This window comes from Macrobrachium nipponense, chromosome 27, assembly GCF_015104395.2.
Source record: "Macrobrachium nipponense isolate FS-2020 chromosome 27, ASM1510439v2, whole genome shotgun sequence".
Taxonomy (NCBI): Eukaryota; Metazoa; Arthropoda; class Malacostraca; order Decapoda; family Palaemonidae; genus Macrobrachium; species Macrobrachium nipponense.
Window position 1 is genome coordinate 32,459,920 of NC_087216.1, and position 21,678 is coordinate 32,481,597.

The following is a 21,678-nucleotide window of genomic DNA, read 5'->3' on the forward strand; positions in this document are numbered from 1 at the left end:
TTTGCATTTTTTTTTTTTTTTTTGCATTATGACGCACGATATATGGATATGCCACTTACTGTCCTGTGTAAGACATCTGCTGATGCTTGTTTTAATGTTACATTTCAATGTTTTTTGGTGTTTTTAAATTTGCTGTTTAAAAGTTTTCTTCTTGTATTGTTAACATTTAAAAAATGTTCACCTTACATAATTAATACCTATATCATTTAACAACACCAACCTACCTTCCTCTGTTTCTCCATGTACTTTAAAATAAAATAATAATAGATAAACTAATTACATGAGCTTACAACCTCAGTATTTATGAAAGTCTTGCATGATACCAACATCTAAAATTTGGTTAGGCTAATTTTAATGTCTGAATTAACAAAATGATTTTTACCTTGATACAGTCCGACCTCAAAAATCCAGAATGTTTTTTAATCAACTATCATTAATTTTTGAGCAGCTATGCAGGCAGCTTCACATGCTTAAGTTTTGTATTTTCTGGGATTTTGGAACTGAAGTTTGATTCGTAAATGCAAAAGTACAGTTTATTTCCAACAAAAACATTCTGTGAAACTAAAAAATGTACAGCACACAAAAGAACCGTAAATTGCATATATACTCATGTATTTTCCGATCATTAAAATTTCATCCACAAATGACATCACATACACTGTGTATTGTATGAGATGTATTTTCAATAGATTAAACTATGCTAGGCTTTCTATGGTTGTCTCAGCTTCAGTAGATAATACTGATAATGCATATTATATTTGAGTTAGCTTTTAACTAATAAATAAGCCTTGAAGCCAAAGTTATATTAGGTTAAATGCAAATCTTCATACATTAAATCAGGCTTACCAACATTGTAATTTGCCTAAGAATTCATTACTATTTCACATAATTAGCAACCACTTACTACTTCTATGTGCAAGATACTGGCATAAAAGCAAATACTACCGACATTAACTATCGAATTGAGAAACAGCCATCTGCTGATGTTAGTTACGTAACTAACACATGTTTATTAAAGGTTGCACCAATGCCAGATAACTCAAAATCATTAATTCATCAATTACTGAAGGTTGCATTATAGTTGTTGACTTCTTAAAAATTTGCTAATTTTCAAGTGAATTCCATAAGAATAAAATAAATCTTTATTCATCCTCCACTCAATGGAGAGGAGGGTGTTTAAAAAATGTATGACACTAAATTTAAGGTTGTAGCTGTGGCAGAAGAAATGAATAATGTGCAGGCCGCAAAATATTTTGGAAGATGAAAAAGTAACATCCAATACTGGCAAAATCACACCTTCAGTTAATTTACTGCATTTATAAATAATGTAAGTTGCATTTTTAAACTCTGATTTGGTAATTTACATATTAAACAAATTCTCCAAAATGCATTTTATTTAGCAACTAATGGCTGTGATGATGTCTGTGAAATTGCAATCAGTTGACGATTTCAAGAATCTAAAAATTAGCAGAATGCAGATGGTACATGTTTGCCACGTTCAAAAATTATAATACGACATAACAATAACGCATGAAATATACTCTCTCTCTCTCTCGTGTGCAGGTTTAAAAAAACAAAAGCAGAATGTTAGGGTTTTGCGCAAAACAAAAACAAGAAAAAGTGCCAAAGAACAAAGAAGGGTGGAGAACAGAATTTGCCAGTACACTTATAAAGAGGTTTAAGCTCTGACTTAGCAAAGGTGTAAGCATTTCCGGAGAGAAGCTTATGGAGCAGGCCAGAATTTTGCTATGGAATTAAACTTAATGAACGAGTCATTATTCATAAGCTTTGTTATACTTTAAATAACACAGCACACTATATGTTGAATGAGCTGGCAAGTCTGTTTTCATAGTTTTTTTTAGAGGTGATTTCTAAAATCCAGGATTTTCTGCATTCCAGCAGTGGCCTGGTCTCAAGGGTACTGGGTTTAAAGAGGTCGGACTGTGCCTTTGTCCTATTCTAGTGTTGCTTGCCTATAACTATCATCCCAGATTGCTTTTAGGCTCTTCCAAATTATATTTGAACCAATATCCAGGTTGTACATTTCTTTCAAGTGCTCATTTCTTAACATTCCAAATAACTTTGTGAATAAAACTCTCAATACCTGTACCTGTAGTTATGGTATGGAAATCTTACAAAATATGGTAATCTTAGGAATAAGAATTTCAAAATATATATTCAACAAATAATATTAACAATACTTTTACTAATATTTATAGATAGATAAAGTTAAAACATACAGGAAAGAAGAAAAGTTGAAAGATCTGTAAAAATAATGTTTAGCCCATAGGTCTCAATTTTAAGAATCTTAAGTTTTTTTATAAAACATTTGATAAGTAAATTGGCCACAATGACAATAATGTGCATTATTTCATTTCCAAACCTGCAATGAATACATCGTTTGCTTCAGTATAAAGGATATAACACTACAAATTAAAACAACTTTGTTTTTAACATCTAACTAGACTTTCAGCATTCATCTTTTGAGAGTTCGAAGTGTTGAATTAAAATGAAGGGTCTAACATGTGTTCTATCCTATACCAAAGAGACTAACCTGTTCTCTTTTTTTACAAATGCACCAATGAAATTTATCCTCTGAGCACACCATCTCACAAAGTTGTTACAGTGTTGGATGCTGTAGTTGTACTTGAAACTACTATGTCTGAAGAGGAAGACATTCTAAAGGATGACTCGGCTGAGGAGCGAGTGCGTGGAGGTGACTTGTGAATGGGTGGAGTGAATGTGTCCTGACATGAAGACTTGGTAGTTGCATAATTTTGGTAAATAACAGAAGACTGAGAATAGTAAGGGGACATTTGATCATAAGAATGATTTAAATTGTGAGATACAATGTGTTGTGGGTGATCTGCATAATGGGATGAAGTGATTCTTGAGGACTGGGCATGATTAGCAGCTGGAACTGATACTAAAGGTAATTTATGACCTGAACAACTTCTGACAGTCTCAGATGGAGCATGGTGTGTGCTATAGGCTGGGTACATTACAACAGTGGAAACACTGATATCTCCAACCAGTTGTCTTGCCTGAGGCATATTGGCATTTCTGTCAACTGCCACAGAATTCTGAGGTGAATCTGTACTGCTGACCTGACTTGGAGTCCTGTTACATTGTGATCCAGATGGAATTAATGATAAACGACCAGGAGAATCCTGGGGAGATGTCACATTGCTTGTTTCACTTTCATAACTTAAGGAAGCGCTTACAAGAGACGAAGGAGTTGAAGGCGTGCCAGAATCATGGCTTTCTGCAGCCCAATCCCAAGCACTGCCAGAATGGACACTGTATGTACATGTTTTTGAAGTTGGACTTCTACGCGTACTGTCAGGTGAGGATGACTCATCGACCGTGGTGTTAATTTGGTTAACAGGCTGACTTTTAGATCTTGCATGTTGCAAAATATTCATAGCCTTGCTGTTTGAACGTTCAAGGGGCGCACTTTTAGATGACTGACAATAAATACAAGTTGATTGGACTTTTCCAGATTCACCTATGTAGGATGGAAGCATCTGAGTCCCAACATCCACATAATCAACCTTGAAACCTATCTTCCTACTTTTCAACCCCACCCTACTATGAAAATGACAATCATCATTCTCATCCCCTTTACCATTGAGCTCCTGACTCTCTTCTGCTTCGCCAATTCTGCGCTCACAGCTATCTCCTTGGCTGGAGGAAGAACCACAAACACAGGTAGAGCAATGACGCCTGGCTCGCTCTCGTTGTCTCTCCTCTAACACTGCTGCCATTATTGCTGCAGAAACAGCATCAACTGGCTCTTCTTTTGTACTCTCCTCTATAAAACAAAAATAACTTGATCATCAATAAGAAAATGCTGAAATCCACATGAAAAGATAAAAAACACCAATAAATCTAAAAATTGCTTTAACAAAGTTAAACCTATTATAATGATTATTAGAAACTCATGGTTTACAGTGTTTAGTGCTACGTCTTTGCTGTGTCATTTGACATGGCAATAGTAAACACATTCTTTAAGAAAAGGGAACACCTAATAACATATAGGAGTGGGGGAAAATGTTCCTAGATAGACTACTTCCTGTATAAAAGGATAAAGCTGGTGGAGGTCAAAAGCTGCAAAGTTATTCCAGGCGACCAAGTAGCCCCCCAACACAGACTATGTATGGATCTGAAGCTAAAAAGGGAAAGAAAAACCAAAGCTAAAGGGATAAGGAAAATTAAATGGTACATATTAGAGAGGGAAGGGGATAAAAAGAGAGAGTTTAAGAGGAGGGTTTTGGAGGATACTGATACAGGAATTGAAGATGTTCAAGAATGGTGGGCACAAAATGCAGTAGTAATGAGAAGGCATCAAAAGGAGCTGCTATGAGAGACATCTGGTATCAAATGGGAAGAAAAGGAGAGTTGGTGGTGGGATGAAGACATTGAAAAAGTAGTAAAAGATAAGAAGGAGGCAAAGAAAAGATGGGAAGAGTCACAGTCAGAGGAAGACAGAGATAGGTTCAGAGAGAAAAACAAGGTGGTGAAAAAGGTGGTAGCCTAAGCTAAAGCAAAGTCTTATGATGATGTGTATAATGAGCTGGGGACAAAGGAAGGATTAAACAAGATGATCAAGCTATCAAAGGCTAGAAATAAGAGCACCAAAGATATTACACATATCAAAAATATAAAAGATCAAGATGGTGTAGTACTTAGAAAGGAGGAAGACATTGTGAAGAGATGGAAAGAATATTTCGAACAGTTGTTAAATGAAGAAAATAATAGACTAATAAGAGAGGATAGGCAAGTGAACATTGGCATGGTAATGAGGTTTTCTCGGCAAGAGGTACTAAATGCACTAAAGAAGATGAAGAATGGGAAGGCAACCAGACCAGACATGATTCCTGTGGAGACATGGTAAGCATTAGGAGATGAAGGAAGGAGTGGATATACTACAAGATCTCAAGATAAAGATCCTTGAGCAGGAAAAGATAACAAATGAGTGGCGTGGGAGTATATTCAACCAAATATTTAAAGGGAAAGGCGATGAAGATACTGGAAAGGATGATAGATGCCAGATTGAGAGAAGGAGTACAAATAGGTAAAGCGCAGATGGGATTTACGAAGGGAAGGGGAACAACAGATGGTATATTTTGTCTGAGGCAACTAATGGAGAAATTTGGGGAAAAGCAAAGGGACCTAGATATAGTATTCATTGACCTTGAAAAGGCTTATGACCGAGTCCCGAGACAAGAGGTATGGAGGAGTCTGAGGGAGATGATGGTGCCAGAGAAATATGTGTGATTGATACAAGAGATGTACCAGAATGTATTTACCACAGGAGGAGCAGTATTGGGGAGACAGAGGGTTTTGAGGTAAGCCCATTTATCTTTAACATAGTGATGGACATTATAATAGAGGAAGGGAGGTAGTACCACAGAACATATTGTATGCGGATGATATTGTTCTATGCGCAGAGAGCAGGGAAGATCTGGAAATGAAATTGGAAAGATAGAGGCAAGTGCAGTAGTGCATCAGGTTACGAAATTAATCCATTCTGAAGCAGCCTTCGTAACCTGATATTTTCGTATCCAGAACTACGATTTACCTGTAAATTGCCTAATTCATTCCAAGCCCTACAAAAACACCACAGTAAATTTTATAATAAAGCTAAATTGATCAATAAACAATGAAATACAATAATTTGGACCATTCAATACCTAACAACCGTTAATGTACCTGTAAATAAAGTGTATTAGTGTACAGGGTACAAGAAATACTGTATGTACATGTACGTATGTATGTAGTAAAATGTGGAACCTTACCTTTCGAGTGAGGCGATGTCCGAAAGTGACGGACAACAGAGGAGGAGGACAAACTACAGAAAACATGAACACTTAACTTTACGAAACACATTAACAAATGGCAGAAAACATTGAAACTTCTTGATTATCTCCATCTTTCCATAGAAAGCATCCTCTTCTTTCTGTGAGCTTCAGCAACATTCTTGGCTAATAACGAAAGTAATCAAGTTCACACACAACACGATAAAGTAACTTACAGTACAACGGAAGCGAAATCACTAACACGAATTTATGTTAACGAACGAAATCTACATGAACAAATGAATTCCATGTGTGTATGATAACGCTGCCGAAACGAAATGGTCGAGGAACTCCCTTATGTAGGTGCAGGATGGGATTAATGCTGACCAATAGGAGAGCAGGATCTTACGGCGGTAACTAGCATCAGAAACCAATGGGAGAGCGGGAGGATGGTGGCGAGTCTAAGTCTACTGAGTTGGCGGCTCGCGAGTTTTAAAATTGTTCTCGGCGGCCTGGGCGAATCTTGGACTTTACAGTACACCCTTTCACCACCTGAATGATTTTCGTACACAGTAGCAAAAAAAATCTTCGTCTTTGCCTTCGTAACCTGGATTTTTCATACGTAGGGACTTTCGTTGTAGGGGTATGACTGTACTGGAGGACAGAGGAATGACACTAGGTTGATCTAAGACAGACTATATGTGTACCACCAATGAGGGGGATGATAGAGAAAGTATTCAGCTTGGTGGAGAACAAATAGAGAGAGTTGATAAGTTTAAGTATTTGGGATTCTTTGTTAACGCTGGAGGAAATATGGAAGAAGTAAAACATCGGGTACAGGCAGGCTGGAACAACCGGAGAGCAGCCTCTGGAGTTCTTTGTTATAAAATAGTACCGCTTTTAAAAAAAAAAATTCACAAGACGGTGGTAAGAACAGCAATGCTGTATGGTATGGAAACAGCAAACATGAGCAAGGCAGAGGAGACTATGGATGAGGCAGAAATGAGAATGCTTAGGTGGATGTCTGGGGTGACAAGAGAGGATAGGATCAGAAATGACTACATAAGGGGTCGACAAAGGTGGTGGAAGTATCAAAGAAAGTGCACGAGAGGAGGCTGTGATGGTATAGACACCTGATGAGGAGAGATGAGGACCACGCTGGGAGACATACCATGGGGATGGAGGTTCAAGGAAGAAGAAGAGGGAGACAAAGAAAGAGATGGAAAAACTGTGTGAGAGGAGACTTACATGAGAAGGGAATTTATGAGGCAGAAGTGCAGGATAGAAAAAGATGGAAATGGCTTCCAAAATGGCGACCCCATATAAAAAATGGGAACCAGCTGGGAAGAAGAAGTGCTACTTCTTAATTCCTCAGACTGAGAATTTGCATTTTCCAAAGGACACTGATAATATTAATATATTTATTACTTTTACTCAAGCCAAAACACAAGAGGTAATCCACCCACACTTTACTTACAGACTGATATTGCTGGATAGATGAAGCCCATAGTTTTTGCATAAGATACCTAGTAAAGCTAGATAAGCAAACTTCACAGACGAGATGAGATTTTATAAATACACACATGAAATTAATGGTTCTGAAAGCTGTGAACTGTAACAGGCTCAGGATACATTACTTAAGTTGTTGGGAAAACCCTGGATTGGGTAAGGAACCTTTGCCATTCCTTCGTTATTCTTCATTGAATCTGTTTAGGAAGGCAACTGACAACAAAGAGTATCCCAAAATCCCAACCAAACAAAGCACCAATAGGGTGAGAGGTTCCAGTTTATCAGGAAACCTCTTGTTTAGTCTGTTAAGTACAACTCCCAGCTTTCATAATCACAATTTTCTTGGTGGCACCCATGACTAGCCAACTGTCTAGGTAGGCTTTCAGTTGAATTCCTTCTTGTCTGAGTTCCTGGATAACTAATGCTGCTAATTTCATGAATACTGTGTGTGTGATGTCCAACTCAAGAGCAGGACATCACACCTTGAATCTGTATCTGTCCTTCCTTATCAGTAGACCTAGGAAAGGGCAAAAGGTGGGAACAGTGATAGGGATGTTTTAGTGTATTTTAGTTTGAAAGAGACAGGTCAAGTTCCACAAGGACTGAGCAAAAATACTTGGGCAGTAGCAGTCATCTGGAAATTGCATAATTCTTTTTGGCAACTGGGGTGCTATTCCAAGAAATTGTAAAGCACCCCCATAAGGCTTGCAAAAAGGTCTTTGCAATGTAACCCACAGTTCTAGGCAACCAGAGTTCTCTCCTAATCACTTCCAGAATAGTTGACAATGTTAGGATAGAACAGAAGTGGAGTCTTTCATGAAACTCAGCAGTGGCTGTCCAAAGAAGTGCATACAGGGGCACCAAATTCCTGGGTAGCGACATCTACAAGCAGTCCCTGATTATCGACGGCTTCGGTTGTCAGTCCCCCGGTTTGATGGTACTTGTTTAGCTTTAACCGGTTATGTGTGCCAAAATCCGGTTATCAGTGCCAATAAGTGCTGAAAATTGCCAATTTTCAGTTATCAGCAATTTTCACTCATCAAGCCATCAGAACGGAACCCTTGCCAGAAACCAGGGACTGCCTGTACTATATTAATTTCCTTGGCTGCCTTTCTGTGTCTGCGTTTGTTGAAGGCTTCTGGGAATTCCGAAGGCTCCAGAATTCTGGAGGCTTTAAGATTTAAGATGAGGTTATAATCCAAAGGGCGTTTTTCTAGAAAGTGGAAGAATTTATTTCGAAGACAGATTCTAGGAAGTGGAAGATATTATTTCTAGATTTCTTCCCTGAAGAGAAATGGATCTGAGAGGAATCCATTTAGGAGCTGAAGACAGCTTTAAGGGGGCCGGCCGGAACCATTATATATGGGGGTATAGGGCAATAAATGTAAAGTCATGAAAAAATTCATGGAGCTTCATATGGCAATTGAGAATACGTATAAGAAATATTTCGTCAAAATTCCTCTTACTTTCGTAGTTACAGGGTAATTAGTAAACATAACTCAATAAGCCTAAAACATTCATCCGTACAAGAAAATGCAATATTTCTTCTGTTACCGTAAATTTTGATAATTATTGTCAAAGAAATTGTGAGAAATGGCATCTGTAGAGATTCCGTGGGTCGCAGAGGGGAGTATCCAAGTTGAACCATGATTCAGTGCGATCACAGACTTCAAGTAGACCACACGTTCGAGTTTCACCTCTGACATTCGCTTGCTTTTACATATGTTTATCTATGTTTCGGCAAAAATTTCATCATGCCAATGAGGAAAAGACAAGGAAAACATCTCGCTAACATAAAGACGAAGAAAATTCACTCTAATATGATTACTACGCTAATATATGGGATATTAGCGTAGTTATTGAAGAAAGAGAGGGAGGGTTGCGTAGTAAGTAAACGCCCCCGTCCTGCCTGAAGCACACGTCACACTGTCCCCCAGGCTACGATCTTTGAGCAAAGGGATCTTAATTTATGATAAATAACATAGTTTTGGTTTATTAATACCCAAAAAGGAATATGAAATTCATAATAATCATGATTTATTAACATTGTCTTTGTAAAAAGAGAGTACAACTTCGAATTTCAACTCTTGACATTCTCTTGCATTTACGTTTGTTTATTTTTGTTTTGGCAAGAATTTCATCATGCCAAAACGGAAAATACTAGGAAAACATCTAGCTAACATACAGAAGAAGAAAATTTGCCGTAATAAGCCGAGTTAGTGAAGGAGAGAGAGAGAGTTGCGATATATGAGCAAAGGGATCATCATTTATGATTAAATTATGATAAATATAATAGTTTTGGTTTATTAATACACAAAAAAGAAATATACATTCATAATAATCATTATTTATTAACATTGTCGTTATAAAAATATGAAGAAAAACTTTGAACGCCTGTATCTCAAAACTATAGTTATTGACCTTCAAAATCTATCTTCTCACTTAGTTTTAAAGCTATAACATTGGAATTTGGTATATAACTCAGAAAGACATTATAGAACAATCAAATGAAGCCCTTTTTTCAAATTTTTGTTTTGTCTTTTTTTTTTATAAATTTTGTTTTCCTAATTTATAGGGTTTATTTTTTTACCATAATGAAAAATTCATATCCAGCAAAAAAATTACTTTTAGAAAAAAAAACTCCTGATTTGATTGGAGGACTACATCAGGTCTATATATGGTAGTAATCCCAGTTCTTAATATTAAATATCAAGGGAGGAGATAGAATTTGAAAAATGGTTATTTTCGGGATAAATCCCCCTTGCGTCACAAAACCTAAGGTCAGAAGCGAAAATCATATGCGGTTTGGAGATGTCCCAAGTCACCTTATTAAGTGGTATGAATATCAAAGTCCTGTCCTTAAAGAATGGCATTAGCCGGCCAGCCCCCTTAAGACAATTGGATTTTTGGCACCGATCAATGCTGATCCCCGGTTATTGGCGCTATTATCACCAATTTTTTATCATCATCACACTGTCAGGGTCAGAACACCCATCCCCCTCCATTACCGAGAACTGCATGGCGGCCTCGGTTATTGGCGATTCAGTTTTATTGGGCTTGTCTAATGCTGAAAATTGCTGAAATGCAACGATTTCTGGTTATCAGCGCCAATACATACTTAAAAGAAGCACCGATTATCGGCGCCCAAATCCGTGCTGAAAATGGCCAATTTTCTGTTATGGCCAATTTTTGCATATCATTAAACCGTCAGGACGGAAACCCTGCTGATAACCGGGGACTGCCTGCGCTACTGTAGTTACAGCATTTATGCATTTCTATAGTAAATTAGGGCCAATTTTAAACAAAAACATATTCTCAATATCATATGTGACATTTTCTACCCTTCACAGTAAGATATTTGACATATTTGACAGGTCCAACCTTCCCTTCCACTTCAGAGCTTTAAGAAAAAATTGAGAATATGTATTTATTTGTTTGAAATTTGACATAATTTACTATAGAAATGCATATAGGTTGAAATTACAGTATAAAGGGAGTCCCTGGTTAACAGTGATCTGGTTTTATGGAGCTTGTCTGGTGTCAAAATTTGCCAAAAATCTGCAGTTTTTGGTGCCAAAATGCGCCAAATTCTGGTTATTGGCACCGATAATAGAATATTGGTGCAGATACATACCTAACAGAGGCAACATTAACTTGTTATCGATGACATAAATATGATATTGTTATGATACGATAAAGTTTGTTCATACTTACCTGGCAGATATACTATATATAGCTGTATTCTCTGAAGTCCGACAGAATTTAAAAACTCCCGGCACACACAGTGGTCGGCCAGGTGGTTAGTACCCATTCCCGCCGCTGGGAGGCAGGTATCAGGAACCATTCCCATTTACTATTCAGATTTTCTAATGCCACTGTCCCCTGAGGGGAGGTGGGTGGGTACTTGATTATATATATCTGCCAGGTAAGTATGAACAAACTTTATTGTATCATAACAATATCATTTTGTTCATGAAACTTACCTGTCAGATATATATATAGCTGAATCCCACCATTGGAGGTGGGAAGGGACAGAATAGAATGATTTTAGGAAACAAATTGCATGCAGATGATTGACATCTTGGTTCCACCTGTTAGCATAGCTGACTTCGTGATTACTGTCACCCAAGTCGGCTTTTGCTTTACTAGAGTCTCCAGCAAGGTAGTGACCTGTATAGCTGGTGAGTTCTAAATGATCTGTCAACGGGAACGTGACCACAATGTGACTAGACCATATTGACCATACCATGAGGGCTAAGAAGTAATATATATCACCACCTGACCAACCTAGCCAAAGTTAAGGATGTTTTAACTAAGGCTTACGAATTGAGAAGTCCGCCATTGGTGGCGACCCAACAACTAAAATTAACAGCTCTTCCTAACCATTTTCTACAGGATAGGATGAGTGGTACTTCATGCCCCCAAGATTGTGTCTGCGGACACGTATGGCCCTAGCGAGCCGCAGATCTCATAAGTCGTCTTCACATCCCGCAGGGAGTGTGAAGCGAACACAGAGTTGCTTTGCTAAAATGCAGCACTCAGTATGTTACTGAGTGCCATGCTCTGTTGAAATGCTTCTGAGGCTGCGCCCTCACCTCGTGAGCATTTACTTTAAAAGGTTTAAAATCTTTGTCTAAACATGACGAATGAGCCTCTTTGAAAGAACTCCTTAACAATAACGCCAGGGCGTTCTTCGACATGGGCAAGTCTGGTCTTTTTACGGAACACCGCAGATTGTCCGAAGGACCTCGACTTTCTTTAGTTTTATCTAGATAAAACTTGAGAGTCCCGACAGGGTACAGGACTCTCTCTGGCTCTTGCCCAATAATTTGTGCCATCCCCTTGATCTCCAAGCTTCTGGGCCAAGGGTTAGACGGGTTTTCATTCTTAGGCAAGAACGGAAGGCTTAGAGAACACACCGCATTATGTCCTCTAAAGCCAAAACGTCTGATGATGACTTAAACCTCACTAACCTTCTTTGTCGTAGCTAGAGTGGTTAGAAAATTAGCCTTTCTGGTCACGTGCATTAAGTTTACAGAAAGGAGAGGTTCGAAATGCTTTGACATCAGGAACTTCAGACTACGTCTAAGTTCCATGCCAGAAGCTTCGATCTCGAAAGTTTCGAGATTTCCACAGACCTCAAAGATCGTGAAGAGCTTTGTTGTTCGACAGATCCAAATCTCTGAGCCTAAAGGCCGTCAACAACATACTTTCGTATTCTTTAATAGTTGGAACTGCCAGCTTATCCCATTCTTCAGATGGAAAGGGAAGACGGTAATGTAATTCACAGAGGTCGAGGTGGAGGAAAAGCCATTCTTCCTGCACTATCTCCAGAAACGGCCCACTCCGATTGGTACACTGCAAAATAGGCAGCACTTCTTTGCCTTGGCAATGACACCTGCCATTAGTCTTGAAAATCCTCTCATTCTGGTCAACTTCTCGACAGTCTGAACGCAGTCAGACTCAGAGCGCAGAGGTTTTGAGGTACTTCTCGAAGTGAGGCTGTTAAGAGTAGACCGACTCTCTCGGGAAGGGTCCTTGGAAAGTCCTCTAGGAAGGACGTGACCTCTGTAAATCCAGCCTCTCGAAGGCCAACATGGGGTGATCAGCGTCATTCTCGCTCCCTCTGGCGCCGGAAATTATCTTATTACATCTCCTAAGAGTTTGAATAGGAGAAAAGAGACTAAACATCTATCCCCATTCAATACTATAGGATGGCGTCTATTGCTACCACTCTCGGATCGAGAATAAGGGAGCAGTCTAGAAGAAGCCTCTTCGTCTTCAACATTGCGAAGAGATCTATGAAAGGACGTCCCCAACGTCTCCACAAATCTCGACACACTTTTAAGTGAAGATTTTACTCAGACGTCAGTAATTGCTGCTGTCTATCGAGAAGATCCACACGGACGTGCTGCAATCGTGCAACGAACCTCTTGAGGATCATTACGTTCCGTGCCTGTGCTCATAACAGGCTCTCTCTCGTTAATGCGAACAGGGACGAAGAGAGTGTTTCTCGATACTTCTAGAGATATGAGAGAGTGGTGGAATTTTCCGAGTTGATCTGGACCACTCGGCCAAAAACTTGTTCTTTGAGGAACTGGAGAGCCAACCGAATTGCTTCCAATTCTTTAATCTTATGTGCCAGGACATCTGTACCCCTGTCCGGATGCCTGGCACCCACTCGCTATCACCTGTGATCCTTGACCTACTGAGAGATGTTCAGAATCATTTCTAGATCTTCGATGTTATCTCAGTTTTCCGGTAGGAAAAACTGTAGAGGTCTGAATTGCAGTCTATTCAGGGAAACAAACTTCTCCAGCGAGGAAATGGTCCCCAGCAGACTCATCCATTCCCTCACTGAGTATGCTTCCTCCCCTAATAAGGCTGTGCTTTGCATAAGCGGGAGAGCATTATAGTGTTATGCCGCGGTAGACTCGTACAGAATTCTGTTACAGTGCGGTAAACAGCACCGAAAAGGTCTAAGAAATATCTCTGTTGAAAATTTCTTTGCAAAACGAAGGCGATACTCATTCATGCATGCTAGAATTCTCCTCAACCCGAGGCTAAAGTCCGTGATTGTAGGGCAGAGATAAGGTTAGTCAGTCAATCCCGCAGGAGAGAGAAACATAACCGACCGCGCATGGCAGAGAACTAGCTGGTACTGAGTTCGTCTACAGTGACAGCAGCCTACGTTCGCCGTCTCGCACTATTATGCCTGAGTTGCCAGCTACTCCATTCTACGAAGGAAAGGCTGTTATTATTATCAAGACAAAAGAAAACTCTCAAGCAGGCATATTTAAGCGAAACAGAATTCGCTAAATACAGAAGCCGAGTTGGTGTTGTCATAACAATACCTTAAAAATCTAAAAGGGAAACCGGAAACTCCTGGAAGGTTGCAGGGAGTACCGATTAAATGCACTTAGAATAATAGTCCTTTCGGTTGCCATCCGTAGAGGTAACTACGTTATGCGTATATGACTTGAACCATACAGTAGTAATATAACACAAAGGTAAAATACGTAGAGTATTGTAGTCATTTGGACAGCTAATTCTCTACTACATTCTTTCCTCAACGAGGAAGAGAGAGAATGGAAATCGACTGTCTTCGTTCTCTTAGCCAAGAGAACGAATTTAGTACTAGTCGTAGAAGGTCCTCAAGTGAGAACCGAGGACCGAAGAGGACAGCTCAAGCTTCTTATGTATATTGGACATAAGACTTCATGGACGTAGTCTACAAGTCTTTCTCCTGGACAAGCCTCTGCAAATGAATGAGAGCTCTTCCGAATCTTGTCAATGAGAGCTTATCCGCTTACGCGATAAGATGTTATAGAGATATTTGTCAATGAGAACTAACCCATTTACGTGACAAAGAGTCTATATTTCGTCAATGAGAACTAACCCATTTACGTGACAAAGAGTCTATATTTCGTCAATGAGGGGTTACCCACTTACTTGACAAAACATTTAGTATTTTGTCAATGGGGGAAACCCACTTACATGACAGAAAGTAATCCAGGAATTTGAGCATAAAGTCTTCCCGATTCTCGCAGAAATCGAGGAAAGGGCAGGATTCCTGGTCAGAGACTGGGCTAACGGCAGGTAGGACCCTAATGTTCCCCTTCGGCAGCGCAGTCCCGAACGCAGAAGAGGCGTTTTATGACACCGAAATCTGCTTAAAGTTTACTAGTCTTCTTCTAGATGCCAGCTCATCAGAACCAACCTGACTACTTATCCATGCAGGTTGAATAGTTATTCTAGAGAAAGAGAGTCAGGGCCCCGAGACTGCAGGTCCAGGGCTCCGAAATACCAATCTAGGAGCTAAAATTATCCATCGTCCTGAACAGCCCTTTCAGACCATCTATCTGGCTGGCAAAATCGTCCTGGGAAGAGGAAGGAACTCTCCAACCAGCTCCCTCTCCCGTTTCATATCGGATTCCTGCTATTACACTTAACCTTGCTGGAAGTAGGGCAAAGGAAGTCTTGCCTTGCGTTTTCCTGGAGTTCATCAAGTCATGGATTCTTTTGAACGCTCCCTTCATAGAAAGCGAAGTGGACATCTTGACGAGACCAGGCTACTTCCTCTTCTTCGACGAAGCACACTGCGAGAGAGGAGAGCAAGGGACCGAGGGCCGAAACTTGTCAACAAACAAGTCTTACAGAAGGCATCTTCGTTCGCAGGTTGCAAGTCGCTCGAGGACTCTGTCTCCCTTACGGGAAAAGGAGAAGGGTCCCTAACCGATCGCAAAGCAATGAAACCCTGAGACCCCTCCTCTCGCTATCACCTCGTAAAAGGGGGTCTCCTACTTGAAGTAGGGTTCAAAGACAAAAGTCGGGAATGCAACTCCGAAGCTTTGCGAAGTTCCGGTAAAGGATCCTGCTGCAGAGCGTTCTGAAGAGTGTCTGATAATCAAACCCTGAGGTCCCGTTTGTAACAGGGGTCCTCTATCTGAAGGAGGGTTCGAAGAAGTTCGGGTATGCCTCACCGCCAACTCCGAATCTTTATCAAGTTCCTGTAAATGAACGTCCTGTGGAGAGTCCTGATCTTGATGCGTAGGGCGCCTATTGTTCTGAAGAACGTCTTGGCAAGTGCTCTGCCGAGCGTCATGACGTGTAGGACGCCGAGCGTCTTCAAAAGCGTCCTGGCGAGTGTCCAGATGTGTAAGACATCGAGTGTCTTGAAAAGCATCCTGGCGAACGTCTCGATGTTTATGACGTCGAGCGTCTTCTGTCTTCAAAAGGCGTCCTCGCGAAAGTCTTGCCGAGAGTCCTGATGCATGAAAGGCCACCTGAGAGGCGTCATGGAGAGCCGCATGCTGCTCCTGAAGTGCGCGAGCACAATAAGAAGACTTATGGCGATCGTCTTCAAGACGAGCCTTAAGGACCTTCCTTACCTTCTGACAAAGGCGACGGCTGCCTGAGCGACATCTTGCGTCTTTGTAAGGCAAATGAACGCTTCCAGAAACGCGCTCAAAAAGGGAACGCCGATCGTTCCGAAAGACATTCTCGCGAGGTCTTTACCGAGCGTCCTGATTGCATAGAAAGCCAAGCATCCTTAAAGGAGTCCTCTCGAGGGTCCTGCCGAGTATCTTGATGTATAGAACGCCGAGCATCCTGCATAACGTCCTTGTGAGCGTCTTGAAGAGCGTCCCGAAGAGGAGAGCGACGAACATCAAGAGAAGCGTCATGGAGAGCTTCCTGACGTGACACGGCGGACCCAAAAGCGTCAACACGAGCAACTTGAGAGGCGTCCTTGCGAGGGGCGCGCCGCTTATGAAACGCGCTAGCGTCATAAGCAGATGTACGGTCACCGTCAAGATGAGTCTTATGGACATTCGCAACTCCTGACAAAGACGATGGCCGCCTGTGTGACATCTTGTGTCTTTGTCACGCTCATCGACCTCAAAAGGTGCGTTCTTGGGAGCGAGGATGTAGAAGGCGACGAGTGAGGAGAAGGAGAAGGAGAAGGAGAAGGAGACTGCCTGACTTGACAGACAGCCTCGAATCCTTCCTGTGGTAAATGTGTTTTGTACTTCTCTTGGCAAAAATGAGGCCAACCGAGAAGGACTGATCCTGTGAGAAGACGAGGGGCAAGGGGACGCCTTCTTCCTTCTCACAGTAACAATGATAGCGATCTGGGCACTTAAAAGCGTCCTGCTGCGATGACGTCCTATTTTCCTTCTGCGGTGGAAAGACGTCACAATGTTAAGGCGACGATAGCAATCGCATGACGAGAGAGAGAGGACGAGAAGAGTCCTCCTCTATAAGCTTCTGTTTAAAGGGCGCGAGTCCTTCCAAGAGCTCCAACCCCTGTACGGGGAGGACGCCTCGGAGGACGAGAAGCAATCCTTCAGGATTCGTGCACGTGCACAATCTTTGGCAGCCTGGGAAGCGTCTTCAGGTCCTGCCGAAGGGACGCCAGATCGGTGGGGAGAACCCGTAACCCTCCTTCGGTTTTCGACTTGCCCACTCCCTGAGTCCTGGGAGTCCGACAGAGGTCTAGACCTAGAGGCGTTATAGGACCGATCTGACGCCCCCTCCACAACACTAGGGGCACTAACGACATCACTACACTCACAACACTGATTGAAAAGCGAGCACTTTAGATTCCAAGATTACGGATGGAATCCACCATAACAGAAAGGGCATTACCTCTTGCAGAGACACTTCCTCTAGGCCCGTAGGCCATACCACAGGGTTAGACAAAATAAAGTCTTCAGGAGGTTAGTAGGTTCATTACCCTGACTTCTGTTTACTGATGCAGTCTTGGAGGAAGACCTCCTGATTCTATCATGCTCTAATTTGCGTACATACGAATCATACATCTTCCTTCGGAATCAGTCAAACATCACACTAATTACATTGATCTTTCAACAAAGAAACATGTACACGTCGTGCATACTAAGTGAGGATCTACCGAAGGTTTCGTTAGCTCACCTTACCCCTTGCAGACAACAAAGTCTGAAACTAGCCGAACTAGATTCAGACATCTTATACAAAGAAAAATCAAATTTAAATCAATTTATGATAGCGTATGCCTAGCCACAAACCCAAGTTAGTAAACCAAAAAACCATTAGGATACTTAAGCGGCAATGAAGTTTCAAAATCCTAAGACGGAGGTACTGAAAACAGGTGTTTACAGTACTGGCGACAGAGAAAATCTGGATAGAAAATGGGAATGGTTCCTGATACCCGCCTCCCAGCGGCGGGAATGGGTACTAACCATCTGGCCGACCACTGCGTGTGCTGGGAGTTTTGAAATTCTGTTGGACTTCAGAGAATACAGCTATATATATATCTGACAGGTAAGTTTCATGAACAAACACTGATTTTCAGATTTCTGCAATTTTTGCTTATCATCAAGCCGTAGGAACGGAACCCCTGCCAATAACCAGGACTGCCTGTACAGGCAACCCTCGGTTAGCGGCAGGGCTTCCCTTTCTGGCCGCCGACACTCAGTGATTTTCGACGCTAAGCGATTTTAAAGCCTACAGCCGCCGCACACCTTCTTTCAAAATTCTAGACCAATTAACAGCACCCAAGACCAGTCAAACGGCGCTGTAATCCCACAATGGCGCAATAAGTAAAATTATATTTATGCAGAATAGTACTATAGAATTTACTGTACAGTAGTACTATACAGTACATTATAGTATTATAAATACTGTAAAATGAAAAAAGCCTAGCTTTATTCCTTTGGGGGTCTTAGAGTATGTAAAGATATAATAAGGTTTTATACAGTGTACAGGTAGCTGTAGTGTTCAAGTTACGATAATTTGTCTTAAGATAATCAGATTTTATGAGAGACCAAATTACAATAGAATAACTTTATCCCATCTTCTAGTTACATAAGTTCAAAAACAGCAAAAGAGAATGATGAAAGTATGGTTTTAATGTTATACTCGTTGCATAAAAATGTACAGCCATGAACCGAACGAGAAACAACTTTTTTTTTTCTAAGTACAACAGAACTGGATAACATCCGTTTGGCTTGTATTTCAATCATCGTACTATAGTACACTATTACCGTAGTTGTTATAAATGATGTTATGCAGCATAGAACTGAGATATCTTAATGTAATAACTTTATTCGCTATAGATTAAAGATCAATCGGGAAATATACTGTTAAATTTAAACCTAGTAACAACTGAAGCTGAGAAAAACTGTTCAAACTGCTAATGAATATTATCTTGCATTGGCAACAAGGATAAAACTCCAGTAAATGTATGCCATCACACAACCATAGATAAAATTGAGATAAAATCATTTTAATCAAAACAACTGTGCTAGAAAGAACACATTTTACTGTTGGTTTCACGCCGATATAAGATACATAACGTAAAGTTCGTATTACGATGATATAAAGGAAAATTGCGAACGGAATGACGTAATATTTTCACGCAATAAACATGCCGCCAACGTAATCTGTTAACGAAAAAACAAAATTAGTTCACAATTATGAGACCTATTCAATTCATATTTCCACCTAAAAACACGTCATATAAGGAAACATGATATTTTCATAATAAAATAAATTTTTGAACATACCTGGTAGTTATATATATAGCTAACGTCCCTGACGTCATGGCAGAATTTCAAAACTCTAGGCAATCGTCGATTGGGTAGTCAGGTGCACCACCTGTGCGCCCTCTACCCAGGTACGTAAACCGTTCCAACTATTCCTCAGATCTTCCATGCCCCTAGTCTCTAGAGGGGAGGAGGGTGGGAATTAAATTATATATAACTACCAGGTAAGTATGTTCAAAAATTTATTTTATTATGAAAATATCATTTTTAAACATCTAACATACCTGGTAGTTATATATATAGCTGATTGACACCTTTGGTGGAGGGTCAGAGACAACCAACATCGTTGGAATTGACATAAGAGTTAATAAACAAACTTACGGATTCGTACCTGTTTAAAGAAGCTAACTTTAATGATCTCCTGCCTCATTATGTCTGCTTTCCTTAAGAGATCCAGCGATCCACCCAGGGGGCTGAAGACCTCAAGGAGCTGTCAAACCGGTGCGTAACCTCTATGTGACAGGACCTCATCCAATACCCTTGTTCCGGGCGCTACCAAGGAACAAGTTGACCACCTGACTAAGGATCAATGATTGTGGGAGACTGCGTCCAGTCTCCACAAACAACCATAAAATTCAATAGTTCCAAGGTAAGAACAAGGGTATTGGGTTATGGGATTTCAGGGATAGTCCCTTGTCCCACTACTGGATGAGCTGCTACGAACGGTCCCAGCGTGTAGCAGTCTTCATACAGAGTTTGCACTTGCCCCAGATAGTGCGATGCAAACACTGATTTGCTTCTCCAAAAGGTTGCGTCCAGGATATTTTGAAGGGATCTACTCTGTTTAAAAGCTACAGAGGTTGCTACGGCCCTAACCTCGTGAGTCTTCACTTTTCAATAGCCTGAGATCTGCTTCATTACATGCTGAATGTGCTTCCTTGATTAAAAGCCTTATAAAAAAGGATAGTGCATTCTTTGACATTTGCAGAGAGGGCTTTCTGACAGGACACCAAAGCCCCACTGAATTGCCACGCAATTGCTTCGTTCTTTCCAGGTAATGCCTCAGGGCCCTTACCGGACAAAGAACTCTCTCTACTTCCTTACCTGTGAGATCCGACAGGTTTGGAATCTCGAACGATTTGGGCCAGGGCTGAGAAGGGCGTTCGTTCTTCGCTAGAAACCCCAGCTGTAGAGAGCAGATAGCATTGCCCTGTCTGAAAACTACAGCTTTGCTGAAGGCATGGATTTCACTGACTCTTTTTGCTGTCGCTAGACTAACTAAGAAGAGAGTTTTCATGGTGAGGTCCTTAACCCTTAAACGCCAAATGGACGTATTAAACGTCAAGTCAAAATGTCTCCCGTATGCCGAATGGACGTACCATACGTCGACTCAAACAAATTTTTAAAAAAATTCGCGGAAAAATACTTATAGGCCTACCAGCCTAAAACTTTTGAATCATGCGCCTTGGGGGATGCTGGGAGTTCACGGATCAAGGTGTTGTTTTGTTTACAATCGTTACACGGGCGCGCAAACGCGAATTTCTTTCTTGACGCACTAAAAAGTATCTGTGACACATCTCGGAAATTATTTCGTCACTTTGACATAATTTTTGTACCATTTTAAATTAGCCATTACATGGAGTATTATATATGAAAATGTGTGCATTTTTATGTAGAATACAACAAAAAATACTCATGATTGTAGTAGCTTTTATCAGTTTTGAGATATTTTTATATAAATAATGATAAGTGCAGAAATTTCAACCTTCGGTCAACTTTGACTACCGAAATGGTAAAAAATGACAATTTGTCGAAAATTGCATTTTTCCTAACTATACAAACCTGAGGTCCTTTAACAATAGGAAGTAGCTAGCGGCAGCTGGAACGGTCGTAAGCTTCGAACAAGGGGAGAACGGTAGTTAACTGCTTGTCCGACAGTCGCGCGGCGGTAAACAAATCACTTTTGCTTTGACCCATGCAAAATACGCAGAGTGAGGGGTGGCATGAGGAGGGACTATATGTAAAGGACCTCAGGTTTTTATAGTTAGGAAAATGCAATTTTCGACAAATTGTCATTTGTTCCGATACGTAATACAAACCATCGGTCCTTTTTTAACAATAGGAAGACTCACTTCTTGGTGGGAGGAATCTGAGTCTTTTGATGAACAGACTGGTGTTCGTCCATCCCTGGAATGCCTCCCTGGTCGTAAGAGCGAGGGAGGGATCCAAGCCTCTGTCCGATTGATCGGGGTGTGCACCGCAGGATCAATGGTCAGACCTCTGGGCCGAGTACTAAGAGAGAGGCAAGCGTATCTCTTCGTACCAGCAAGCAAGAACTTGTT

The 21,678-nt window shown here is 40.8% G+C and overlaps 1 protein-coding gene across 1 annotated transcript in view; it reads right to left on the reverse strand.

Moving 5' to 3' along the window:
- Positions 1-6: 6 nt before the first annotated feature.
- The window catches only part of LOC135201003 (uncharacterized), a gene marked incomplete in the record, with an annotated part of 133,562 nt that continues 111,890 nt past the window's right edge, over positions 7-21,678 (reverse strand). The window contains 1 exon segment of the mRNA XM_064229819.1: positions 7-3,814. Coding sequence (XP_064085889.1) covers positions 2,610-3,814 — 1,205 coding nt within the window.